At 52.1% G+C, this 20,438-nt stretch overlaps 1 protein-coding gene across 1 annotated transcript; it reads right to left on the bottom strand.

The window, feature by feature from the left end:
* Positions 1-708: 708 nt before the first annotated feature.
* SH3TC2 (SH3 domain and tetratricopeptide repeats 2) lies at positions 709-17,164 on the bottom strand. The gene is given in 21 exon segments (XM_064162247.1): positions 709-1,385; positions 1,748-1,944; positions 2,536-2,686; positions 3,230-3,352; positions 3,941-4,091; positions 5,416-5,596; positions 5,711-7,414; positions 7,518-7,559; positions 8,467-8,603; positions 9,623-9,818; positions 10,521-10,591; positions 11,241-11,439; positions 11,566-11,709; positions 12,055-12,160; positions 13,093-13,220; positions 13,475-13,579; positions 14,690-14,809; positions 15,749-15,854; positions 15,857-15,937; positions 15,939-15,987; positions 17,142-17,164. Coding segments are annotated over 21 exon segments (4,188 nt in total). The 3' UTR covers positions 709-1,211.
* Positions 17,165-20,438: the final 3,274 nt, after the last annotated feature.

Below are 20,438 nucleotides of genomic sequence, written 5' to 3'. Positions count from 1 at the left end.
TCTGCATTAGCTGGGAAGCAGCACTCTCTTGCATGAGACTGCAAACGTGGGCATTTATTGCTCTCTGGTGGTGAGATAGGCTGTGGAGGAGAGCTGTGTCCTGCTCCTGCTGCTGGGAAGCAGCTCACTGGAGAAACTTCCTTGGTACCTCTGCTGCCCCTGCTCAGGAGTATTTGCTTCTCCTCCAGCCATGCAGCTCAGGGCACCAGCAGCTTGCTGCCTGCACAGTGGGCAGCTTCTCCCTACCAAAAGACCCCCTGCACCCTGCCAGCACCACTGCCCATGGGTCTGGCTACATGCTGCAGTGCAGGCCCATGCTCCCAGTCTCAGCAGCCATTCCTCCCCAGCTCTGCAGCCTGGAGAAGAGAAGCTGGACAGGGTGCAGGGCTGCAGAGCCTGGGACAAGTGAGAACTGATGGGTCTTTTCCTGTGCAGGACCCTCAGCATACCCATGCTTTAGATGGTGACAGGATACATAGGCTGTGGGGCAGGAGAGGCCACCCTGGCTCCCATCCAGTGTGAGAACTAAGGCAGGGCTGGGGTTCCTAGCTGCCCCAAGCCTACCTGCACAGGGGCTCATCCCCAGGAGGGGCTTGACCAGCTCCCTTTCATTTCTCTTCCTTTCCCCAGCTCTTCTTCTCAACCAACAAGAGCTTTGGTGGTGCTTTGTACCAAAGAGACCCAAGACTCTCTGGTCAGGAGGTGAGTCACAGACCTCTACAGAGCAGACAGGACAGATGCCAGATAGGAATAAATAAAGAAGTTGCTATTCAAATTAAAACACATTTGGGTGGGGCTGAGTTGCCCAATGGGACCTGAGGTGTGTGTGGCAGCTGGGGGAAGACAGGCAGACTGCAGCACTTTCCTATCCCTCTCCCAGGCTGGTTAGCCACACTCCTGAAATGTCACCTGTCTCTCAGCCTCACTGCTCCACACACTTTGGCACCACTGCCAGTGTCTTGTCTTGCCCAGATGCCCAGCCTCGATGTGCCACCTGGGCTGTGGTGCACAGCCCTGCCCCCAGAAAATGAGGGCAGGGTCCTAGGTGCTTGGTCCCTTGCTTGTCTGGACAAGAAGACCAAATGCTGCCAGCTCCTTAGGATGCAGTGCAGGACCTCCTGGGCCAGTTCTTCCAGAGAGCACAGACCCAGGCCAGCAGCACAGCACATTGCTTGATGGCTTGCACTGTTGCTGCCAGGGTGGCAGGGCAGTCAGACAACGTGGCCACCTTCGCTCAGCCACCTGGGTCGGTATGTGGCACAGCCCGGTGGGGCACCAGGGATGTCACCCAGCTTGGCACGAATGAGTCCTTGCAGCTTCTGGTCTCCCAGCTCAGTTGCTGCGGCAAGGGCCAGGAGGAAGTAGGCTGCAGCATCCTGTTCATCCTAACAGTAAAGAACAGGGCAGGCATTAGGAAGTGGTTTAATTGAAGGTCACAGGGTAGAAGAGAGCTGGAACAGAGCCTGGTGGTTCCAGGCAGAACCCAGTGACACCTGACTTCATTGGAATGGTCTCTATATAGTCAGAGCTAAATGCCAGCACTCCTTTCCAAACTGCCTTTCCTCCTTCAAAGCCTGGTTGTGCCAGCATTGTGTGCATTTATCTGCTGAAGCTGCAGATACGATGGAGAGTCACAGGATGCAGCCACCTACACGTGGGGCTGCTCTGCCAGCAGATGTGATGCTCCACCTCCAGCTCTCCATCAAGACCAGAGTAGCTGACACAGCACCATGGAAAGGTTTCCTACCTTCAGTTTGTGCAGGGTCATGTTGCCGAGGTGGCAGTACACCTTGCAGTAGTACAAGGCCTCTCCAGAGCACTGCAGCAAGGGAGGACGCAAGGCAAGCGTCTTGAGGTAGCAATCTTCTGCCATCTCATACATATGCAGGCAGTAGTAGACTGTAGCCAAGCGGTGGAATGCAACCAGCTCTTGCAGTTGATCTCCTGGAGAAGAGTGGCTGATATGGTCAGCTTGCAGCGTGCTCACAACACCCTCCCAGCCTGACATGCTGAGCTGCTTGGGATGCATTTGCTCAACAGCCTGGAGGCACAGATATCTTCATAGGGAGACAATGAGTCCGAAGACAGCTCAGAGAAAACAGCCACGGGCAGGGGTGCTAATAGCAAGGCTGAACAGAATGCCCAAGGAGCATATCATTCAACCAGAAGACTCCTTGCTTGCCAGAAAGGGCTGTTACAAGACCAGTTCCACCCCAAACACCTATGCTGGCATTTTGGCCATTCAACCTATTTCTGTAACGGGAAGGGATGAGTTTATCACAAGAGGCAAGGGTGGAGAGGAACTGTTCAGACCTGTGCCTCCATCAGACTTCCCATGCTCTGTTGGGTAGCAACAGAGGGCTCCTCTGTGGCTGTCGTGCAGTTTAAAAAGGGAAGTGGCCTTAAAAAGAAGTTACCACTTAGGATAAAAATAGGTGCAGCAGTCTTATGAAAGCAGGAGATTCCCCCTGCATGTGCACATTCTTCTCATCCAGAAAGGCAGCTGCCCATACCCTACAGGCATGCATCACTCACCAACCCTGATGCTCAGCCTTGCTGCCAGCGTGGCAAACTCCAGAGCCTTCTCGTAGCCCTGCAGCCCAATCTGCAGCTCTGCCAGCTTACTGAACAGCCGTAGCTCTGTCTTTGTGGCCTTTAGCTTCCTGGCCAAGGGCACAGCACCTCCCTGAGGAGAGAGAACAGAGCACCCCAGCCGTTACTGGAAGTATCGATACAGCACTGCCCATAGAGAGGTGATAAAGCAGCAGGTGATGGACTAAGCACTTGGCATGGCAGGCAGATAATGGGTGGCTGAGCGGTGCAGGTATAGGTTCTAGCTCCACATTTCTCTTGAAAATGAGGTTCATAGCTCAGAGCATGGTTCTCAAAACTTGAGCCTCATGCCTCTGCCTTTCTTTGGAGCCTGAAATTCTGTGAACATGTCTGCAGCAGCAGCAGCAGCAGCCAGCTCACTCCTAACACTGCCAGGATTTGTAATGTAAGGACCCTGTTCCCACCTCCCACATGACCCCTGGAGTGAGCTGCAGCCACTGCAAAATAAGTCTGTGCCCCAGGCTTGCCCGCTGCAGCAATGTTTGCATTCTGGCACACTCATAACCACCCCATCCATCTCCACTGGCCTGGCCATGCAGCCAGCCCTGCAGCAAAGCTCCCCACAGCCATCACCCAGCAGGGGCACAAGGACAGAAATGCTCGGAGGGAACAGTACCCTATAAAACTCCACCGCTCGACCTCTGTTTCGACTGCCATTAAAAAAGGTATCACCTGCTTTTTCATAAAGATCCATGGCCAAGGAGAGGTTCTCCCATTTCTGAGCAGTCTGAATGGCTGCCTAGAAGGAAGCAGAACTAGAGTGAGACTCAGATAGAGACGTTTGCACAATTGGTTTCAGCAAACAAAACCAGCCTCCGCTGCTTACCCTGGGCACGTGAAAGGATCTCCTATCAGTAGAAACTGTTCCCTGAATGAGGGAGCCCTAAGGTTTTTACAAGCTGCTCTTCTGCTTTGTGGCTTAGATGATTTAATAATGCTAGAGATGGAAAGAAACTTCTACTCCATGAAGTCTTTAAGCACTTCCTTGGTACCTCACCCCTTATCTACAATGGAACTGGTCACCTGGCACATCCAGCTTCCTTTGGCACTCCCACATCACTTTCTTATTCAATAAATTCACTTACATTCACCCAAAAAGCCACTAAGCCCAGTGTATGAAAGAGGTAATTTAGTGCCAGATAGTACATGAATGTAAGGCAACAGCTCCTCCTTCCAGCAGCAGGCTTACACTGGTCATAAGAACTTTTCCTTCTAGATTTTCCAGCACCAAAAGGCTGGAAGGATTTTCAGCACCTACCGAGCAGCTGTGATGGGAATGCAGCTAGCCAGTGTGGGAATGGGATGGTTTGAGCCACCTCCTCCATACCTGAAAGTACATTTCCACCAACTCATCTTCCTGCATTAGATAGTAGAGCTTTCCTGCCTGCAGCCAGGCCTCTGCTGCTTTCACAGTCTCCTCAAGGTCAATGAAGATCCTTAGACTCTGTTTGGTGCAGTCCAGGGACTGTCTCAAAGCCCTGTGATGGTAACAGGCAAAAAGCCACTGCAGAGCAATCACAGGACTGGGGGTAGCAATCATCTGCAAAGCTACCACACCATCTCCCCACTGGCATTTCTGTCTTTTCCTCCTACAGTTGCCAAAGGCTAGAGACAAATGGACAGCCACAAGTCTGAGCAATGTGTCCTGGTAAAATTGTGGAAGTCTCCACATGTGGATCATCTGGCAACCTTAGACCAGCCTGGAACCCCAGTGCTCAGCACAGCCCCAAGCTAACCTGCTCCCAAAGGAACTGTTCCCCATCCCTGCTTGCTTCACCTGATTAAGGGAGTTTTGCCTAGGTCATCTGCAAGCCCCATTTGCTCCCTCTACACTAAGCCCCAGAGTCACACACATGGGAGCATGAGCAGGAAGTGCTTGCACCTTCAGCTTCCAGATAACATCTGGCACCCAAACCCACATCTCTGCCCACTGTTTGGCCCTTGGTGTGGCCAAAAAAGGCTACATGTGCAAGACCTTATAAGCCCCTCTTTAAGCCCCTGGTCTCTAGAGGACAAAGGGATGGACAGCAGGATGAGCCAGCAGGCTGAACAAACTGCCCACAGAAGGCAGCTGTGGCAAAAGGAGCAGCGGGCAGTGCCCAGGGCATGTTTGTTTGCTTGGTGTCTCTCCTGCTGGCAACTGGGCTCCAGCTGTCCTTCGAGTTGAGGGAATGGGGTGTTTTGTGATCTTAAATAGCACCATTCACATGACAGGCATCTGCTTCCTAAATACCTTCCCTCTGAACTCACTGTGACCTTGCATGGGAAGGTTAACATCCAAGTTAATGACAGCCTCTGCTCATTTGTCCTTCTGGGACATGGCAGCCAGCTCTCCACTGTTTGATACATTTGCCTTCCAAGACTGGGGAAAGTCTGTGGTCTGCCCAGGTCTCTTTCTCTCCCCTCTTGCCTGATTTCATGTCACCTGCATGTGTCAAGCAGGATGAGCTGCTACAGGGTCTTAAGTATCTCCCTGGGGAAAATATTCCAGCAGAGATAGGAAGGGCAGACTCAGGAGCTGGAGGCTGAAGCCAGACTTATTCAAGCAACAGATAAAGAACCTATTTTTACTGGTGAGTGGTGATTAATCACTTCAAAGGAAGTGATGAATTCCCTGTCGCTGGGTCCCCTCTGGTCAAGGCTGGATGTCTCTCTGGTAAACTGTTTGGCCAGATCCCAGCTCTGCCCCAGCTAACAGGTCCCCACCTCTGCCCACGGACACCCCAGGAAAGTCACTGCTCTTGCTTTAGGTAAACAGAGACCCCACTCTAACAGCATCTGACAGGCACAGATAGGACTTACTCAGATGTGCCCAAAACCTGGTATAGCTGGCTGAGGGTCTGCTGAACATTGCCCTCCATCTCTCTGTCATGCAGCTGCTGTGCCAGAGACACCCAGTGCTCATGATAGGTGATGCAGGCCTGCAGGCTGGGGGACACTTTGCTGTAGAAACGGCAGAGACACTCAGTGATGTGAAGCTGACCTGCATGGTACAGGGAAGGGAAAAGGACAGGTCAGGGGACTGCATTAGGGACCTGACAGAGTGCTGCATGGAGCCGAACGCCGCCCTGGCTTCCACCAGCAAAGCTGTACTCACTCCTCACGTTATGCCACTTCAGGGCAAAAACCAATGCCAGTTCATAGCAGAGTTTGCTATCTTCGATCCTCTGCCTGTTCACCATGGCCTGTGCTAGCCACAGTAGCACCCACACAAGCTCCATCTCCATGTCTTCAGTGCCCTGGAGCTCTGCATAGAGTTGAGTTGATTGGAGCAGGTAGAGCTCAGACAGCTGGTTCGCCCCACGTGAGAGGCTCAGGTGACCCAGGTTAGCCAGGGCAATAGCCTGGTTCCTCTTGTTCCCAGTCTCCTTGGCTTTGTGCAGAGCCCGCAGGTAGTTCTCTGCAGCCTTTTGCACCTGCCCTTCTCCTTTGAGGGCAATGGCCAGGAGGTTGTGCACAGCTCCGCCCTGAGTCACACTGTCTGTCCTGTGCAGAGAGTGCAGGAGCTGCCACAGGATGTCTGCAGCCAGGCCAGGCTGGCTGTGCAGAAGGTACATCCAGCCCAAAGAGAGGGAAGACTCAAAAGCCTCCTCCTCACCCATCAGTCTGCCAAGGGTTACGGCCGTGGCTGCATAGCAGACTGCCCCGTCCAACACTCCGTGCTGGAGGTACAGCTTAGACAAGATGGCACACAGCGTCCTCTGCATGGGCACAGCTCTGCTCTTGCAGGAGAAGTGAAGTGCTTGCTTGAGATAGAAACAAGCCAGTGCTGGGATGCTGCTCCTCTCCAGATGGCTTCCCAGGAGTTTGGAAGTATTTTGGAGGATGAAGCCAGCTCTCCAAATGGGCGTCGGTGTCCCCTTGACACCAGTGGGGACAAACAACCTGGCAGAGGCCAGTGCAATATTTGGCAAGTACTTCTTGTCATACAGGTAGCTCAAGATGGGCGTGGCATCCAGTGAGACAGAACTAGTGTGTGGGCTTACTAAAGAGGTGGTGAGACATTGAAGATGCTCAGTAAAGGGCAGCACTTCATCGTTTCTGCCCAGCTGTAGGAAGAGCTTGACGATAAGGAAGCAGACCCGTGCCTCCAAGGGAGCATTACCCACAGCAATGGCTTCCCTCAGGATGTACATCATGACTTCTAGCTCATTCTCAGAGCTGAAAGAGTGGCCAGGCAAGCAGACAAGCAAGGCCACCATTTTTCCCAGCAGGGATGAGAACTTGTGCTTCATGTTCTGTTTCAAGTAGATGGAGGCAAGGTTCACGTGCAGTGCAGCCAGCAGAGGCAGGTCCCCAAAACCCCTATGCAGATTGCTCATGGCTTCCTCAAAGTAGACTCGAGCCTGGGAGAACTTGACCTTTTTGATGCAGAGCTTACCCAAGAGGAAACAGAGCCTGACATGAGCCCAAGTTGAATGAGTCCTCTTGGCCCAGTTTCTGGATGTCTCAAGGTACAAGACCAGCTCATCTTCATCAGAGAAACCATAAAAAGTGGAGTTGAGGAAGGAAAAACTGAGATCATAGAGGCTTTGATAACTGGGCACATAACTGTCTTGGTTAAGGAAGGTCAATATGGGATCAAAGACATCAGCATCTTCCATATGTCCAGCATTCAAGTCAATAAAGAACTTGGGATCATCAAAGTCATCCAGCTTCTCCAGGAGAACATCTTCCAGTGTAGCAGAGGCTGACTGACTCCCTGGGCTAGACATCTCGGAGGTGCTAGTTGTAGCCAAGTCATTTATTTCCTCCCAGGACTGGAGCAGCTGAATGTCCTTACAGCCACTGAGAACAGCTTCTGGAAGTGACAGAAAAAACATGGTGGGATGTTTCCCCATGTGAACATTCACCCTCAGAAGTCATCATAGAAGCATCTCATTATGTCCCTTCCACATACTTACCTGATGGCACTTTCAGGAACCTGGCCGTGGGTTCAAACCCATCTACACAAGGACAAAAGGAAAAGGCCAAAAGAGTGTTAATGCACAGAGCAGGGTGCTCAGACCTGCTGCTCAGCTATATCCCCAGACCCCTATGTGGGAGGACAATCTTACTTCTGGCTGCAGACACTACATGGAGCTACAGTTTCAACCCCCTCGTCTGCTGGGGTTTGTCTCTGTGTGAGACCATGGAGAGCAGCAGTGCTGAAGTGGGCATCACTAACATTAGAGTTACCTGGAAACAAGCAGGTCTTATCTTTCACAGATAGAGTTTTATCACCTGTAAGAAGTCTATTGAGATGTCTATTGAGAGATTTGAGGTATGCATCTCTGACAGATCCTACCCTTGGCCCACTGCACATGAGCTGAGCGGTCTGGGGCATCCCATAAACCCCAGGAGACCCCAAGCTCAGTCCTGCATGGATACTTTGTGCTTATAGGTAGTGAAAAAACAAGAAACAAGACAGAAAAATTATCTGTGGTCCAAAAGCCACACACCAAGCACAGAGAAACTGAGAAGGACACCCAGGACCCCCAACCTCCTGGCTCCTGCAATAGGCATGGAGATGGTGTCACTTTAGCTGTGCACCGCCCTCAGTATATACCCAAAGGTCAGCCAGCAGCAGACTGCTGCAGGCAGGAACCTACAGCCATGATCAGCTGAGAGCAGCACCTGCCAGGGTGAACCACAGCTAACAAACTGCCCTGGAAGCAGAGAAGTTACCTTCAACCCGTTGGGTGGCAGAGCCCAACTCTTGAGGGTATCTACAGCCTCCACAACCAAGCTAAGCAGAGGGCCAGAGGTTGTCTGCCCTGTGAAGTCCTGAGCAGGGAGCTCTCTAGGCACTGCCCAGCATTGCTGTCCATGGGGACCCACAGGGCTGGGCACATAAGGAGAGGAGGAACTCACCCAGGCGGTACACAGAGGTGATGTCAGTGTGAGCCAGGTCTCGCAGGAGGGAGCTGAAGTGCTGCTCGCCACCACTGCAGGGGATACGCAGGAGTGAGGACTCTTCCTCTTCGCTCAGAAACACCAAGCCCTTTCCCCTGAGTTGAGGCAGACATGAGGGGCAAACAGTCAGTGTTCCTTAACATTACTGCTGTCCTCTGGGGTGGGGTGGGATGGGATGGGCTTTCCCCTCCCTCCTCTTCCTCTCAACAGAAAAATTCTGCTGCAGATGAATACAGCCCTGGCAGGACTTTCAGATCCAGGTTCTCCACAGGGGAACCAATGGATACCAGAGGGAGGAACCTACTTGTTCTTCCCCCTTCAGAAGCCCTTCTGCAGTCAGGGCATCTTCTGATCTCCTCTTTGTTCTCTGTAGTGGAAGAGCAAAGTGTCTAAGACTTATATTGAGTGAGCCTGATCCAGAAAAGCCCAAGAGACTTAGCAACAGGTTAAGACCTTGTCCTCCCACACACACTGCTGGAGGAGAAGACTGTTAGTTATGGGTATTAAATCAGAGGTATGTTTTTAAACCAGCAGCAAAGACAATTGCCAGGGTCATTAAAGTGGGGTTCTGTCACCCTCCCTTCCCAGATAACTCCTGTCTGTGTCCTCAGGAGAGTGTTTAATTCTGCTCAGTGTGGAACTGTGCCAGTGGGTTGTTCTGCTTTGGCATCCCATGGAAAGCAAAGGGGCAGAAGGAAGCAGAGCAGAGAGCGATTTCTCTCCTCACCCTTGCCAGACTCACAGCCCCTCACAAAAAAGCTACAAAGACAAGAACATTCCTAGGTGGAACTGTGCAGCCAGCTTGTCTGGTGCACAGATGTCCTGGGCTGCCCTAGTATAAAGCCAGGTTTTGCCTAGGGCCAGATGTGTTCCTCTCCAAGAATCACCTGAGACAAGAGAAATATGATTGCTTTCTCTGGGCAGAGACTCCTGAAGCCTGTTGGCAGCAAAGCCTGGCCAAGGACCCTGGCCAGACCTCAAATGGACTCTCTCTTAGGGCCTTGCAAAGAAATTACCTGCCCTGGGCTCTCTCATAGCCCTAAGTTAGGATTTGGAGTCTTCCCTTAATTTTCTCCTGAGCTTATTTTGATCTAGACAGCAGCTCTAGACTTACAGAGGCTCAGAAGCCTGGGGACGTATGCCTCGGGCTGGGACAAAGCCAATGTTGCCACTGCTGAGGGATTTGCCCACAAGCCACGGCAGTCCTGGCATGAAGAAGCCGATGACTTCTATGCTCTCTCCTTTGGAGAAACTCAGTTCATCCCATGCTGCTGCTCTGTGGTCCTCTGTGGCTGTGCATCTACCTTTGACTGGGAAACCAAGGCAAAGAAGAGCATTTCAGTGTTAGCTCTCTCTGTGCCCTGAGATTTACTGTGCTCTTGGGCTCAGATCTATGCTGTTTCTTCTTGAGAAGAGGATTACAGTGACATGAAGGCATGGATAAACACCACACAGTCAAAGACTGAACGCCCTGAGAACTGCAGTGTGGAAGGTGGCTGGAAACATAGAGCTTCACAGAGACTGCACTGTCTTCACTCTGTGCCAGGAGTGAAATCTTTAACAGTGCTATGTCCATCATACTACACACCAGATTTACACCTGCAGTGACCTCCCATGTCCAGAGTGCTCTGAAGAGTGTCCAAGACAGAGCAGAAATGGCCTAAGGCTAATTGGGTGAGTGGGAGGCACAGGTTTCATATACACACAGGTGGAAGCCTGTTTAAAACTCCAGCCCTTAAGAAATTAAAGGGAAGGTCCAGCTGCAGCAGAAAACAAATATCCAGGGGCAGAAGGATGCCACCACCACTGTACTCTGTGTTACTCAGATCATCCTTCTAAGTACCTGCAACATGCAAGCTCTGCTCTCCATTCAAAAGAGTCCAAAGAAGCAATAGTATTTCCTTGGAGCACCTTGCAATGGAGAGAAGAGATGGGCCCTTTGTATCTGTACCCAAACCCAGATTTACAGCAGCCATGTCTCTTCCTAGGAAGTGCAGCTGTGTTACACTCACCAACTGGCTGAGATGTCCCACTAATCTCATGAGAGATGCCAAAATTCATAGCATAGTTCTTCAGGAACCACCTGTAAGATAAAGGTGAACCACACTGGTCCTCCCCGAGCAGTGCTGTCCTGAGGGCAGCACCAAGGGTGGTCTCACACAAACAGGACACATGTTCTGTCCTCTGGGAATGGCAGAAGTGCTATGGAGCCAGCACAGCCAGTCTGGAAATTCCTTGTAATGCTGTCAGTGGGCATGGAGGGCAGTTTGCACCTCACAGCTGCAGCCTCAGACCAAACAGCAAAAGCAAGCTAAATCTGCCAGGCTGCAAGGAGGATGCCACCCTGTGAGTACAAGAGGAGCTGTGGGTGTCTTAGAGGCTCAGTCAGGTGTCCAACGTGAGGCCCCACTTTGACTGGCATTACCTAACTCTTGAGCTATGCTTTTTCTTCCAGTTTGTCACCTTTAGATAACAAATAATCTCATGTAAGACCTAAATCAACATGATACAAGAAAGACAGATGAAGTATGTCATTGCTCCGTCCCATTAGCAGGACCTGAATTGGCTGCAGTGGCTACCTTTATGCATAATGCATATCCTCACAAAACTGCACAGCTCTTGCCCATTGCTAGCGGCAAGAACAGCTTCTCACCCAGGCTAGGTGCCAGCTCATGCATCAGGACCAGGAAAGAATCGTGGCTTGAGTCCTATTAATTGGTCAATCTACTTACTGGTAAAATGGGTGAGGTATTGGCTCTAGAGCTGTCACAGGCACCAGGCCTCGTTGACCTGTCAGTAAGGACACCCCTTCCCACTTGGACTCTCCAACTTTCTTCATGTGGATCAGCTCATTCTTGCAGAGCTGAAGGCCTTCCTTTCCCTCCTGCTCCAGCTGCCAGACACCAGGCACTGCTCTGGAAAAAAAGTTACCTGCAGAGAGAAAGAGTCACACTCAAGTCAGTGACACCCATGCAATGCATAGCCCAGCAAAGGGCTACAGCAGAACTCTGCTGAGATGCTTTTAAGGAAGTCCTTACACAGGCAGCTCTTTCTCACCTTCTTGGAGTAGCAGACCCATATATATGGTGGCCAAGCTATCTTCATCCACAGTAACTCTGATCTCAGTGTCCTCCATCAGAGCACAGTTTAGCCAGTACTCCTGGTCAAAGAGAAGCTGCTCCAGGCAGCTGCCCACGTACCCTGAGAAACCAAGAGGGAAAGCCAGGTTAGCACCCTCTTTCACTGGGCAGGATGAAGAGCTCTCTGGATGTCTCCCAGTCTGCCATCCCAGTCTGCAATGACACAGGAAACAGCTTCTAATTCTGTCTCCATCCCCAAAATATAATCAAGGGACTACCCAAAAGGCATCTTCCTGAATGACTTTCACTGCCCCAGACAGTGGCTTCATAAATCTGTAGATGGACACAGAGGTTCTCATATTCTTCACCTATCCTCCCTGTTATGTTACTGGTTTTTGGTGCTGAAGAATACCTTCTCTACTTCCCACACTCAGTGTTTAGATCTCCCACACCTTGCAAACATTACCTAAAGCCAGATATGTGGAAAACTTCCAGACTTCTTCTAAGGTTTTGAAGGTGAGGAGGAATCGATCCTCCTGTGCTTGCATACAGACCAGCCTGGCTGACAGCTCCTGCACATGGAAAACAAAGCAAGATAAAGAGACAATCCCGAGAATCTGCCTCCTGTGTCAATGTGGGAATATTAGACTTTGGAATGAGGCTAGGTGCTCATTTATTAGCACAGTTGAGATTGAAGCTGGGTGAGTTGATTGCCTGGGATTAAGGAGGATGCTCAGCTAGTTGAGTCCCTCATGCAGGAGGGATGGAGTACCCACAGTAACAGCTCCAATGGTGCAGCAGTGGGAGGGCAAAGGAGCTTCACCTCTTCCTCCAAATCCTTTCCCCTGTGATGCACACCAGAGCCACTGTGCTTTTGAAACCCAAACAACTGAACCATTCCACACATGGGTTAATGTTCAGCCATTCCAGTTGTTCAGGCACAGATTCCAAACTGCAGCTTGGAGGCTGAAAGCAGTAACTCTGCCTTGAGGGAGAAGCTCTTCTTTCACTATGCTGCCACTAATATGCCTACACTGTTCCAGGTCTTCCAGGAAGCAAGACAGGCCAAGGCCTTAGCAACCAGCAGGGAAGGAAAGTCCAGTTCAGGAAACATCTCTATAGCTGTAGTGATTTTTCTCTATGAAGCCCAATACTCTGAGAACCTCTCCACACGTCCAGAGGTGCCACCTGCATGAGGGACCTGAGTCAGGCAGATAGGTGATCCCAGCCCTGTGAAACGTTGGCTATGTGAACTCCCCCCAGGGCTAACTGCATGAACTCTCAGGCAGCTCAGAGCCTCCAATATGAAGCTCCTGCCTTTGTCACTCATTTGTTACCAGTTTCTTTCCACCACCATTCCAGCCTCCTACAGAGTTTCCACGTGCAACACATCCTGCAGTAGCCTTGGAAGCCTTTCTCAGCTGGATTTTGCATCCTGTCACATATTCCACCACACCAAAGGCCTGCCATTACAGGCTTTCCTCTGCCTGTCTGGGGCTCCTACCTTGAAGAGGGCACAGACATCTCTGTCATCACTCTCCAGGGCCCACATTTTCTTTCTGGCTGCTTCCTGGAGCTGGGAATTGAGGCAGCAAGAGGAACGGCTCTCAACAGAGAAGAAGAGTGAAATCTCTGGGAATGGAAACGTGCAGGGTTAAGGGGAAGAAAGAGCTCCATGCTACACAGAGGTGCCTCTGTCACACTGCTTCTCTGAAGCCTGCCACTGCAGTGCCTCCAGCCCTCGCCTGCCTGTGATGCTCAAACACCACAAACCCAGCCCAAAGATGAGAAACTCAAAGAGATGACAGAGGTCAGTTAGCTGCGGTGCCAGGGCTCGCTAGCTTCAATCACTGCAAAGCTAGCTGATGACAAAGGCAGCATCTTACCTGCTGGAAAGCTCTCCTCAGCAGCCAGCAGCACCAAGGAGCTGTCTGGTGAGCCTTCTGCTGCCTCAGTAGTGGGGCTGCTTGGCACTGACACCCCAGCCTTACCTAGCAAAGAGGGGGGACATAAAAAAGCTGCTGTCAAATCTTGTGTCAGAGGTCATGGGTATTCTGCCTGGCCACACCACCTGAAAGCAAAGCCTGCAGCTGCAGACTCTATGAACCAGGTATCATCCTAAAATCAGTCCCAAGGTTGGAGGACAGACTTCTCTCTGGTGGCTTTGAAGTGAGGAGACTTTACATCTTTGCTCCTGGGACAGACCCTCACTAAGCAGATCTGGTAAAAGGATGACCCCATGACACAAAGATTTTGGGGGGGAGGGATACCTCAGAGCAAGAGCACTTCCCCAGCGCAGGAGAGCCAAAGGCTTTTGAGACTCTTTCCTTATCAAACTGACAGACAAAATGATACTTTCTCCTCTGCCTACTCTGGTCAGTATCTGAAACTCAAGCTGCATTCTCTCTGCTTCACACATCATCAGCTATTGCCATAAAAGATTTGGGAACTGAAACTTCAGCTGGTAATTCTGTTAATGAAGACTGAGGCACACTAGAATCCAGCTTGCTCTTCCACAGCTGTATTGGCTGTGGAGGAATAACAAGATTAAACCCCAATTTTTGTCAGTAATCTGATTGGACTTGTAAAACAAACACATACCCAGAGGTCTGGAACTGGAACGTGCAGCAGCTTTTGTAAGTCACTTCTGTGACCATAACTGTACTCCACAGTCCTTTTTGTTAAGCCAGCTTTGCTAGTCAGTCAAACAAACTGTTATTTGCATGCAGAATTATAATCCTTATTTAGAGCTGGCAGTAGAAAAGAATGGCCCAAGGCTGGGCATGTAAAGAATGAGCTTTTCTTTGACAGGAAAGGCTCTACATTTCTCAACAGCTGATCTGAGCACACTTAACGAAAGACTTCATGCAGCAACTCTGTCCCCTTTCTCACATGGGGGAAATGGACATGGGGAAGCAAACTCAGCCAGCGGCAGAGCTAAACCCAAGTTGGCTCTTGCCTGGGCTGAGCTTGCAGCTGGTGGCTTCACTGCTCTCTCCCTTCCTCTCCTCCCTGCATCCCAGCAGACCCCAGTGGGCTCCACTGGGTTTTGCAGGGCCCAGTGGGCAGGGGCTGGGCTCTCCTACCCCATGAACAGGTACCTGATGCCATGGTCTTCTCCTGCCACCATTTTCCCTGGTGCACTGCTGTGGGGTGCTGCAGGTGGTCCCAGCGGGGCAGGAGCACAAGTGAGCGGCGGCAGCAGGAGTCACACTCTTCACCTGGGGAAGAGTGGTGGTGAGGAGAGGTGTTTGGATCCCCAGCAGGACGCTTCCCATCCAAGAGGTCTCCATATGATGTGCCAAAGGAGGTGGGAGGTTGGACACTGGTCATGCCACGTCTGCTGGTGGGTCTCCACAGGGCCAGGCAGAGGCCAGATCTCACTGAGGTGAGAGGAAGAATGGACTTGCTCCCCACAGCACTTGCAAATTCAGTGTTTATTGTAGTTTGGGCCCAGCTCAGAAAGGGAACTGGCAGCTTTTTCAAGAGCCCAATTGAAACTGCTGCCGTGGAGTCATTCCCAGTTACGCCAGTGACTCATTTACCTCTCTGGTGCTGAAGTACTTTGTAAGAGCCCCAACCCAGAGCCAAGCACAGATGCCAATGCTCGGAGCTGCACATCTGGCAGCCAGTGCTGAGGCACTCGTGGCACCCGCTGGCACTGGCTCTCCTGGGGGACATGTGGCCACAGCTGCTGGCCCTGAGCCACCTCCCTCCTCCCTCCTTATAGCACAGCCTGTTAGATATGAGCCTGTTCACTCAGTTGGGAACGTCAGTATGGGAATCACAGATCTAATTCTAGCAGCACCCCCTTGGCTCCACAGGCTTTGCAGTGCTTGAGGTGCTCCTGAGCAGCAGTGGCAGCAGGGCAAGGGTGGCAAGAAGGCTCCTGAAAAGCCAACATCATGCAAGTAAATCAACGCCCCCCTGAGTCACCCTCTCCCATCTCTGTTCCCCATGCACCCAAATCTAGTGACACAGCAAGTGCCCAGCAAGAGCAGGGGACAGCAGTGGCCATCTTGGGAAAGGGAGACAAGCAGCCCAAGGGAGCCAACGCTCAGTGCAGTCTCCTCAGCAGTCTCATCAACAGGGTGAGCTCTGCAGGTCTTGCAGCCCATCTCAGGCAGAGCAGGCCCGTGGCACCCCCATGGGCAGCTTACCTGTACACCCCAGGGACAGGTCCTGGTGCCAGGGGATCCCCAAGCAGCAACCCATGTGTCCAGCAGCAGCGGCAGCCCCGAGCTGTGGGGCTGCTGCTGCAGTGGCAGCGGCAGGGGTGAGTGCGCTGCTCGCTGCCCAGCGGCACCGCGGCTCGGCCCGGGCCACAATGCACAATGTGCCTTTTGACCGGGCACCGTCTGCCAGCGAGGCGGGGGCGATGGGCACGCTCAGAGCACGGCTGGGGTTAGAATCATAGAATCAGGGCACCACTTAGGGCAGAAAAGGCCTTTAAAATCATCAGGTCCAACTGTAAACCTAACACTGCCAAAGTCAGCCACTAACCCATGCTCGTCGGCACCACATCTACACACCTTTGAAACGCTCCCAGGGATGGTGACTCCATCCCTTCTCTGGGGAGTCTTTTCCAGTGCTTGACAACCATTTTGCTGAAGAAATATTTCCTAGTGTCCAACCTAAGCCTCCTTTGGCACAACTTGGGTCGAGTTTCTCTCATCCTTTGGCTTGTCACTTGGGAGAAGAGACTGATCCCTATCTCACTTTAACCTCCTTTCAAGTAGTTGTAGTGAGAGAGGAAGGCCCCCTCGCTGCCACCTTCTTGACTGTTTCCTCCCTGCTGTATTGCATTTTCAGCAGACATTTGGTAAGCTGAAGTCTCCCAAGGAACCTTTCAAGACTTTGTTCCAGCCCCCATGCTGCAGGTAGAAATGTCTTCCACTAGACCAGGTTACTCAATGCAGTGTCCAACCTGACCTTGAACACTTCCAGGGCTGGGATATCCACAGCTTCTCTGGATAACTTCCTCCAAGGTCTCACCACTCCCATAGTAAAAAATGACTTCCTTTTCTTTTATCTTAATCTACTCTCTTTAAGACCAGTGCCCCTTGTCCCATCACTACAAGCCCTAGTAAACAAAAACTCTCACCATTCTTATAAGCACCCTTTAGGGTTGGTGTTGCAATAAGGTCTTCCTAGAGCTCTTTCTTCTCAGCTTTTCTTCCTAGGAGAGGGGTTCCAGCCATCCAATAATTTTCATGGCCCTCCTCTGGATGCTCTCATGGAGGTCTATGCCTTTCTCTGCAGAGGCAGATGCAGCACTCGGGGAGCTCTCACCCGGCTGGCATTGCTGCCTTGCGCTGGTCCTCTTGTTACCCTAGGCACCGCTCTCGCCCCTGTCTTTGGAAGCATGTTGCTCAGCCCACATGGCACATTCCTCTCATTCCTCCCTCCGGCAACAGTACAGGCAGCCCCACGGTCTGCAGAACCCTTCTGAGCTTCTAGCTGGCCCATTCAGAGAGCTTTCAACACTGATCACCTCACACCTCCAACGATGGCCCATTTCCTGACATTGCTGCAAGCAGTGACTCACCTCACTTGTGGGGATGCCACACTGGCATACTCCGTCCAGGGCTGGCTGTGCCACTATTCCTTCCTGGAGCACCTTCCTGCCAGGCCACTGATGTTCTCCCTATCTCACTGTGAGGGCAGCTGGCAGCACTGCTTGCACCACACCAATCTCAGTGGAGCAGAGCCACAGATGAGTTCTCTGCTCACACACACTGTTAGCTCCTGTGAGGAGATCAGACCTATCTGAACCCCAGATGCAAACACCAGGAGGGACCGATTTGGCTGCTGTGGGGGATGTCTTGGGCAGCCCAGGATGGAGTGTCATTCCCTCTTTGCTCACATGCTCTCACCTTCCCAAGGCTCCAGGGCAAGGACTCAGGACTGGCTGTGTGGTCTCACTGCACTAGGGATGGCAGATGTCTGCAGAGCATCTCTGGGTAAGAGCAAGATAAACCCCAAAAGCTTTAGGGAGAGAAGTCACAAATGAAGAAGTCTTTTAGGAATAGACTTTTACTACAGTCACCTGCCACTACCAGTGTCACTGCAGCTGCGATGTTTGCTATGGTGTGCTCCAGGAGCTCTGCTAGCTCTCCCAGACAGCTAAGCTGCATCCCAGTGCATGGCAAGGCCTTGAGCATCTCCTGAGTAGTAAGTAATTGCTCCAGTGAGTAACTTTTCACCAAACAGATTTCTGTGTCATGGCAGGGGAATGCCTAGCACTACTGCAGTATCCCTAAAGCAAAGCATGAGGAGTACATAGCTGTGGGACAAGCTGTGGCAGGATTGAGTCCCTGCTCATGGAGCTGTCTGGGAAACCTCTAACAAAAGTGTAGTCAAATCAAAAGGCTTTGCAGGGAGGCTTGCACCAAGTGATACTCCTGTGCAGTTCTGGCTGGGAACCAGCTTGCAGGTCCAGAAAAAGGCTGGAAGAATTGGGATTTATAGTCTTCCATCAGGAGAAACCAGATGCCAAAATGCTGGGGTTGCCTGGAAAAGGAACCATCCTCCTCATCCTCTTCACTGCAGCATACCACCCTTCTGAGCTCCAGACACTGGGGTGCTAAGGGCTGCAGTTCCCTCCCGGTGTGCTCAAGTCAAGCAGATGTTTCTCATGCAAAGCTATGTGGCTGTGGAGACCTTCATGAAAGTGAGCTGCTGGGACAGGCTGGCACCACTCTCCCTGCAGCAAGGACACTGTCTGTTCGTGTTGCACACTGGCCCTGGAAAAGCTCCACATTTAGAAAACTCCTCAAGTTGACCTAGGAAGTCCCTGAAGGAGCAGGAACCAGGGGAGGAATTCCAATCCAGGCATGGGTTTGAGCCTGCCTGTCCTCAGGACATGTAGCCCAAGTTTCTGTGATGGAGTGGCATGAAAGGTGTTACTGTTGTGGGTCCATGTTGTCAAACCCATCAGTGCTCAAACAGGGCAGGTGTTCTCAGAAAAAGCTTTTTGCTTCACTCAAAATGCTGTTGATTTTAGCAACACTTGCTCACCAATGAGTGTAAAATTCTTCAACCCAGGAGAAAATAGTATTTTTTAATCACCACAATGTTGTTTCACTTTCTGAACAAAAATGTCTGTCTTTGTTTGAAAGTGCAGTTTTATCTGCACAGCTTAGTGACCATACCCACCTCTCTACAAGCAAAGGTATCAGCCTCCTGTTTGACTTGAAATGGAATTTCCCTTTTGGCCAATAACCCAAACCCCTCCTGTTCTACTCCTTACCCCCCTGGATCAGCCTTGATGGCTGCTGCTGAAGCCCTCACCTTGGCCTTCCTGATAAAGCCAAGTCCTAATAAGTAAATAAGCCATTTCTCAGAGGTCTCAGCCCATGCTGGCTGGGGGTCTCTGCCTGTGACAGCTGTCCAGGGTCTCTGCTCCTTTTGTGAAGCTGGTGTGTCATGCCAGCTGAGCAGCCTCTACAGGCAGAGTGCCAACCAGCCATGCTTCCCTCCCCAGGGCACAAGAGAGGAGCCAGCGTGACTGTCCAGGCACCCCCTTGTCTGAATGGCATCGCTGCTGCAGGCAGTGTCACTCTCCAGTGCTGTCACACAGCAGCACCCTTCCCTGGGACCAAATTCACCTTCTCCCATCCAGTATGTCTTCCCTGATTTCTCCTGCCCTTCTCCTATCAGCTGCTGTGTACAAAGGACTCAAACCAAACCTGTCCTTCCCCGGTGCTCTCATCACCACCGTATCTGAACCTCAAATTCAGCCAGGAGCAAAAATGCAAGTTCACTGCCCCAGGCTGTCTTCACGCAGCCGTGTCCCTGCACCGGACTGCTCCAGCCACCTGCAGCCGCCACGTCCCGGCTCCGTTTGCATGTCACCGGCAGGCAGTGAGAGACCCGGCACGGCGGCCGCAAGGGCAGAGCGGTGCCAGCGGCTGTACTGACCTGCTGCTCCGCCAGCACCTGCACGGGGCCCCTGGCTCTGCTCTCCAGCACCGCTTTCCTCCGGAGGAGCTCTTGGCCATGAAGCTCCGACCTCTCCAAGCCAGGTCCCCCAAGGGAACGCTGCCGGCGCCGGGACGCGGTACGCGCCCGTGTGTGTGCCGAGGGCTGTGTACGTGTTTGCGAGGCGGGCGAGCGTGCCCAGCACCGCCACTCCCTCGCACAAGGAAAGGAATTTCTTCCGAGAGTGCCTTATCATCTTGGGAACCTCCGCTTCCCAGCAGAGCCGCCGGCGCGGAGGTCAGTGAGTTCCCCAGAGCCATGCTATAAACAGCGCGGCAGAGCGGCTCCCGACGGCAAGAGTGGGCTGCCAGGCGCTGCCTTCGCCCCGGCGCTGCGGTGAACAGGGGCGCCCAGGCTGCCCGCGGGCTCAGCTCAGCCCCAGCCTGGCCGCCCTGGACGTGCCTCACTCCCGTTGCGAGCGGCTGCTTTGCATAAGCAGCCTCACTCGGACTCACCTGTCCCTTGCTCCTGCCTCCAGTGCTGTGTCCTTGGGGGTCAGGACCTCCTGTCCTCGCTGAGCACTGGCTGTCTTTGCAACAGTAAGGCCCCAGGGAGAGGTTCTACCTGTGCCCAGGGAGGTGACACAGGGACTCGGCTCTGAACCCCTTTCTTCTCTGGCAAAATGCAAATACAGACACATAGAACAAGAGATCTGTGGACCCAGCAGTATTTGTGCACCCCGGCTAAACTCCACAAACACAACTAGCAGGGGAAAACACAGGCTATTTTTTTTTTCTCTTTGAAACAATGAACGAGCTAGTAGCAAGCTTTCCTAATATTCCTGTTTCCTCCTCAGAAGCTGACTGTTCCTTGGCAGGTTCAAAACCAACCTCATTGCTTTTCACTTTGTTCTTTAAAAATGAACCT

Source organism: Pogoniulus pusillus, chromosome 22 (genome assembly GCF_015220805.1).
Source record: "Pogoniulus pusillus isolate bPogPus1 chromosome 22, bPogPus1.pri, whole genome shotgun sequence".
In the NCBI taxonomy this organism is placed as follows: domain Eukaryota; kingdom Metazoa; phylum Chordata; class Aves; order Piciformes; family Lybiidae; genus Pogoniulus; species Pogoniulus pusillus.
The sequence above is the reverse complement of the archived record's forward strand: the minus strand, read 5'-3'. Positions and strand labels throughout refer to the sequence as shown.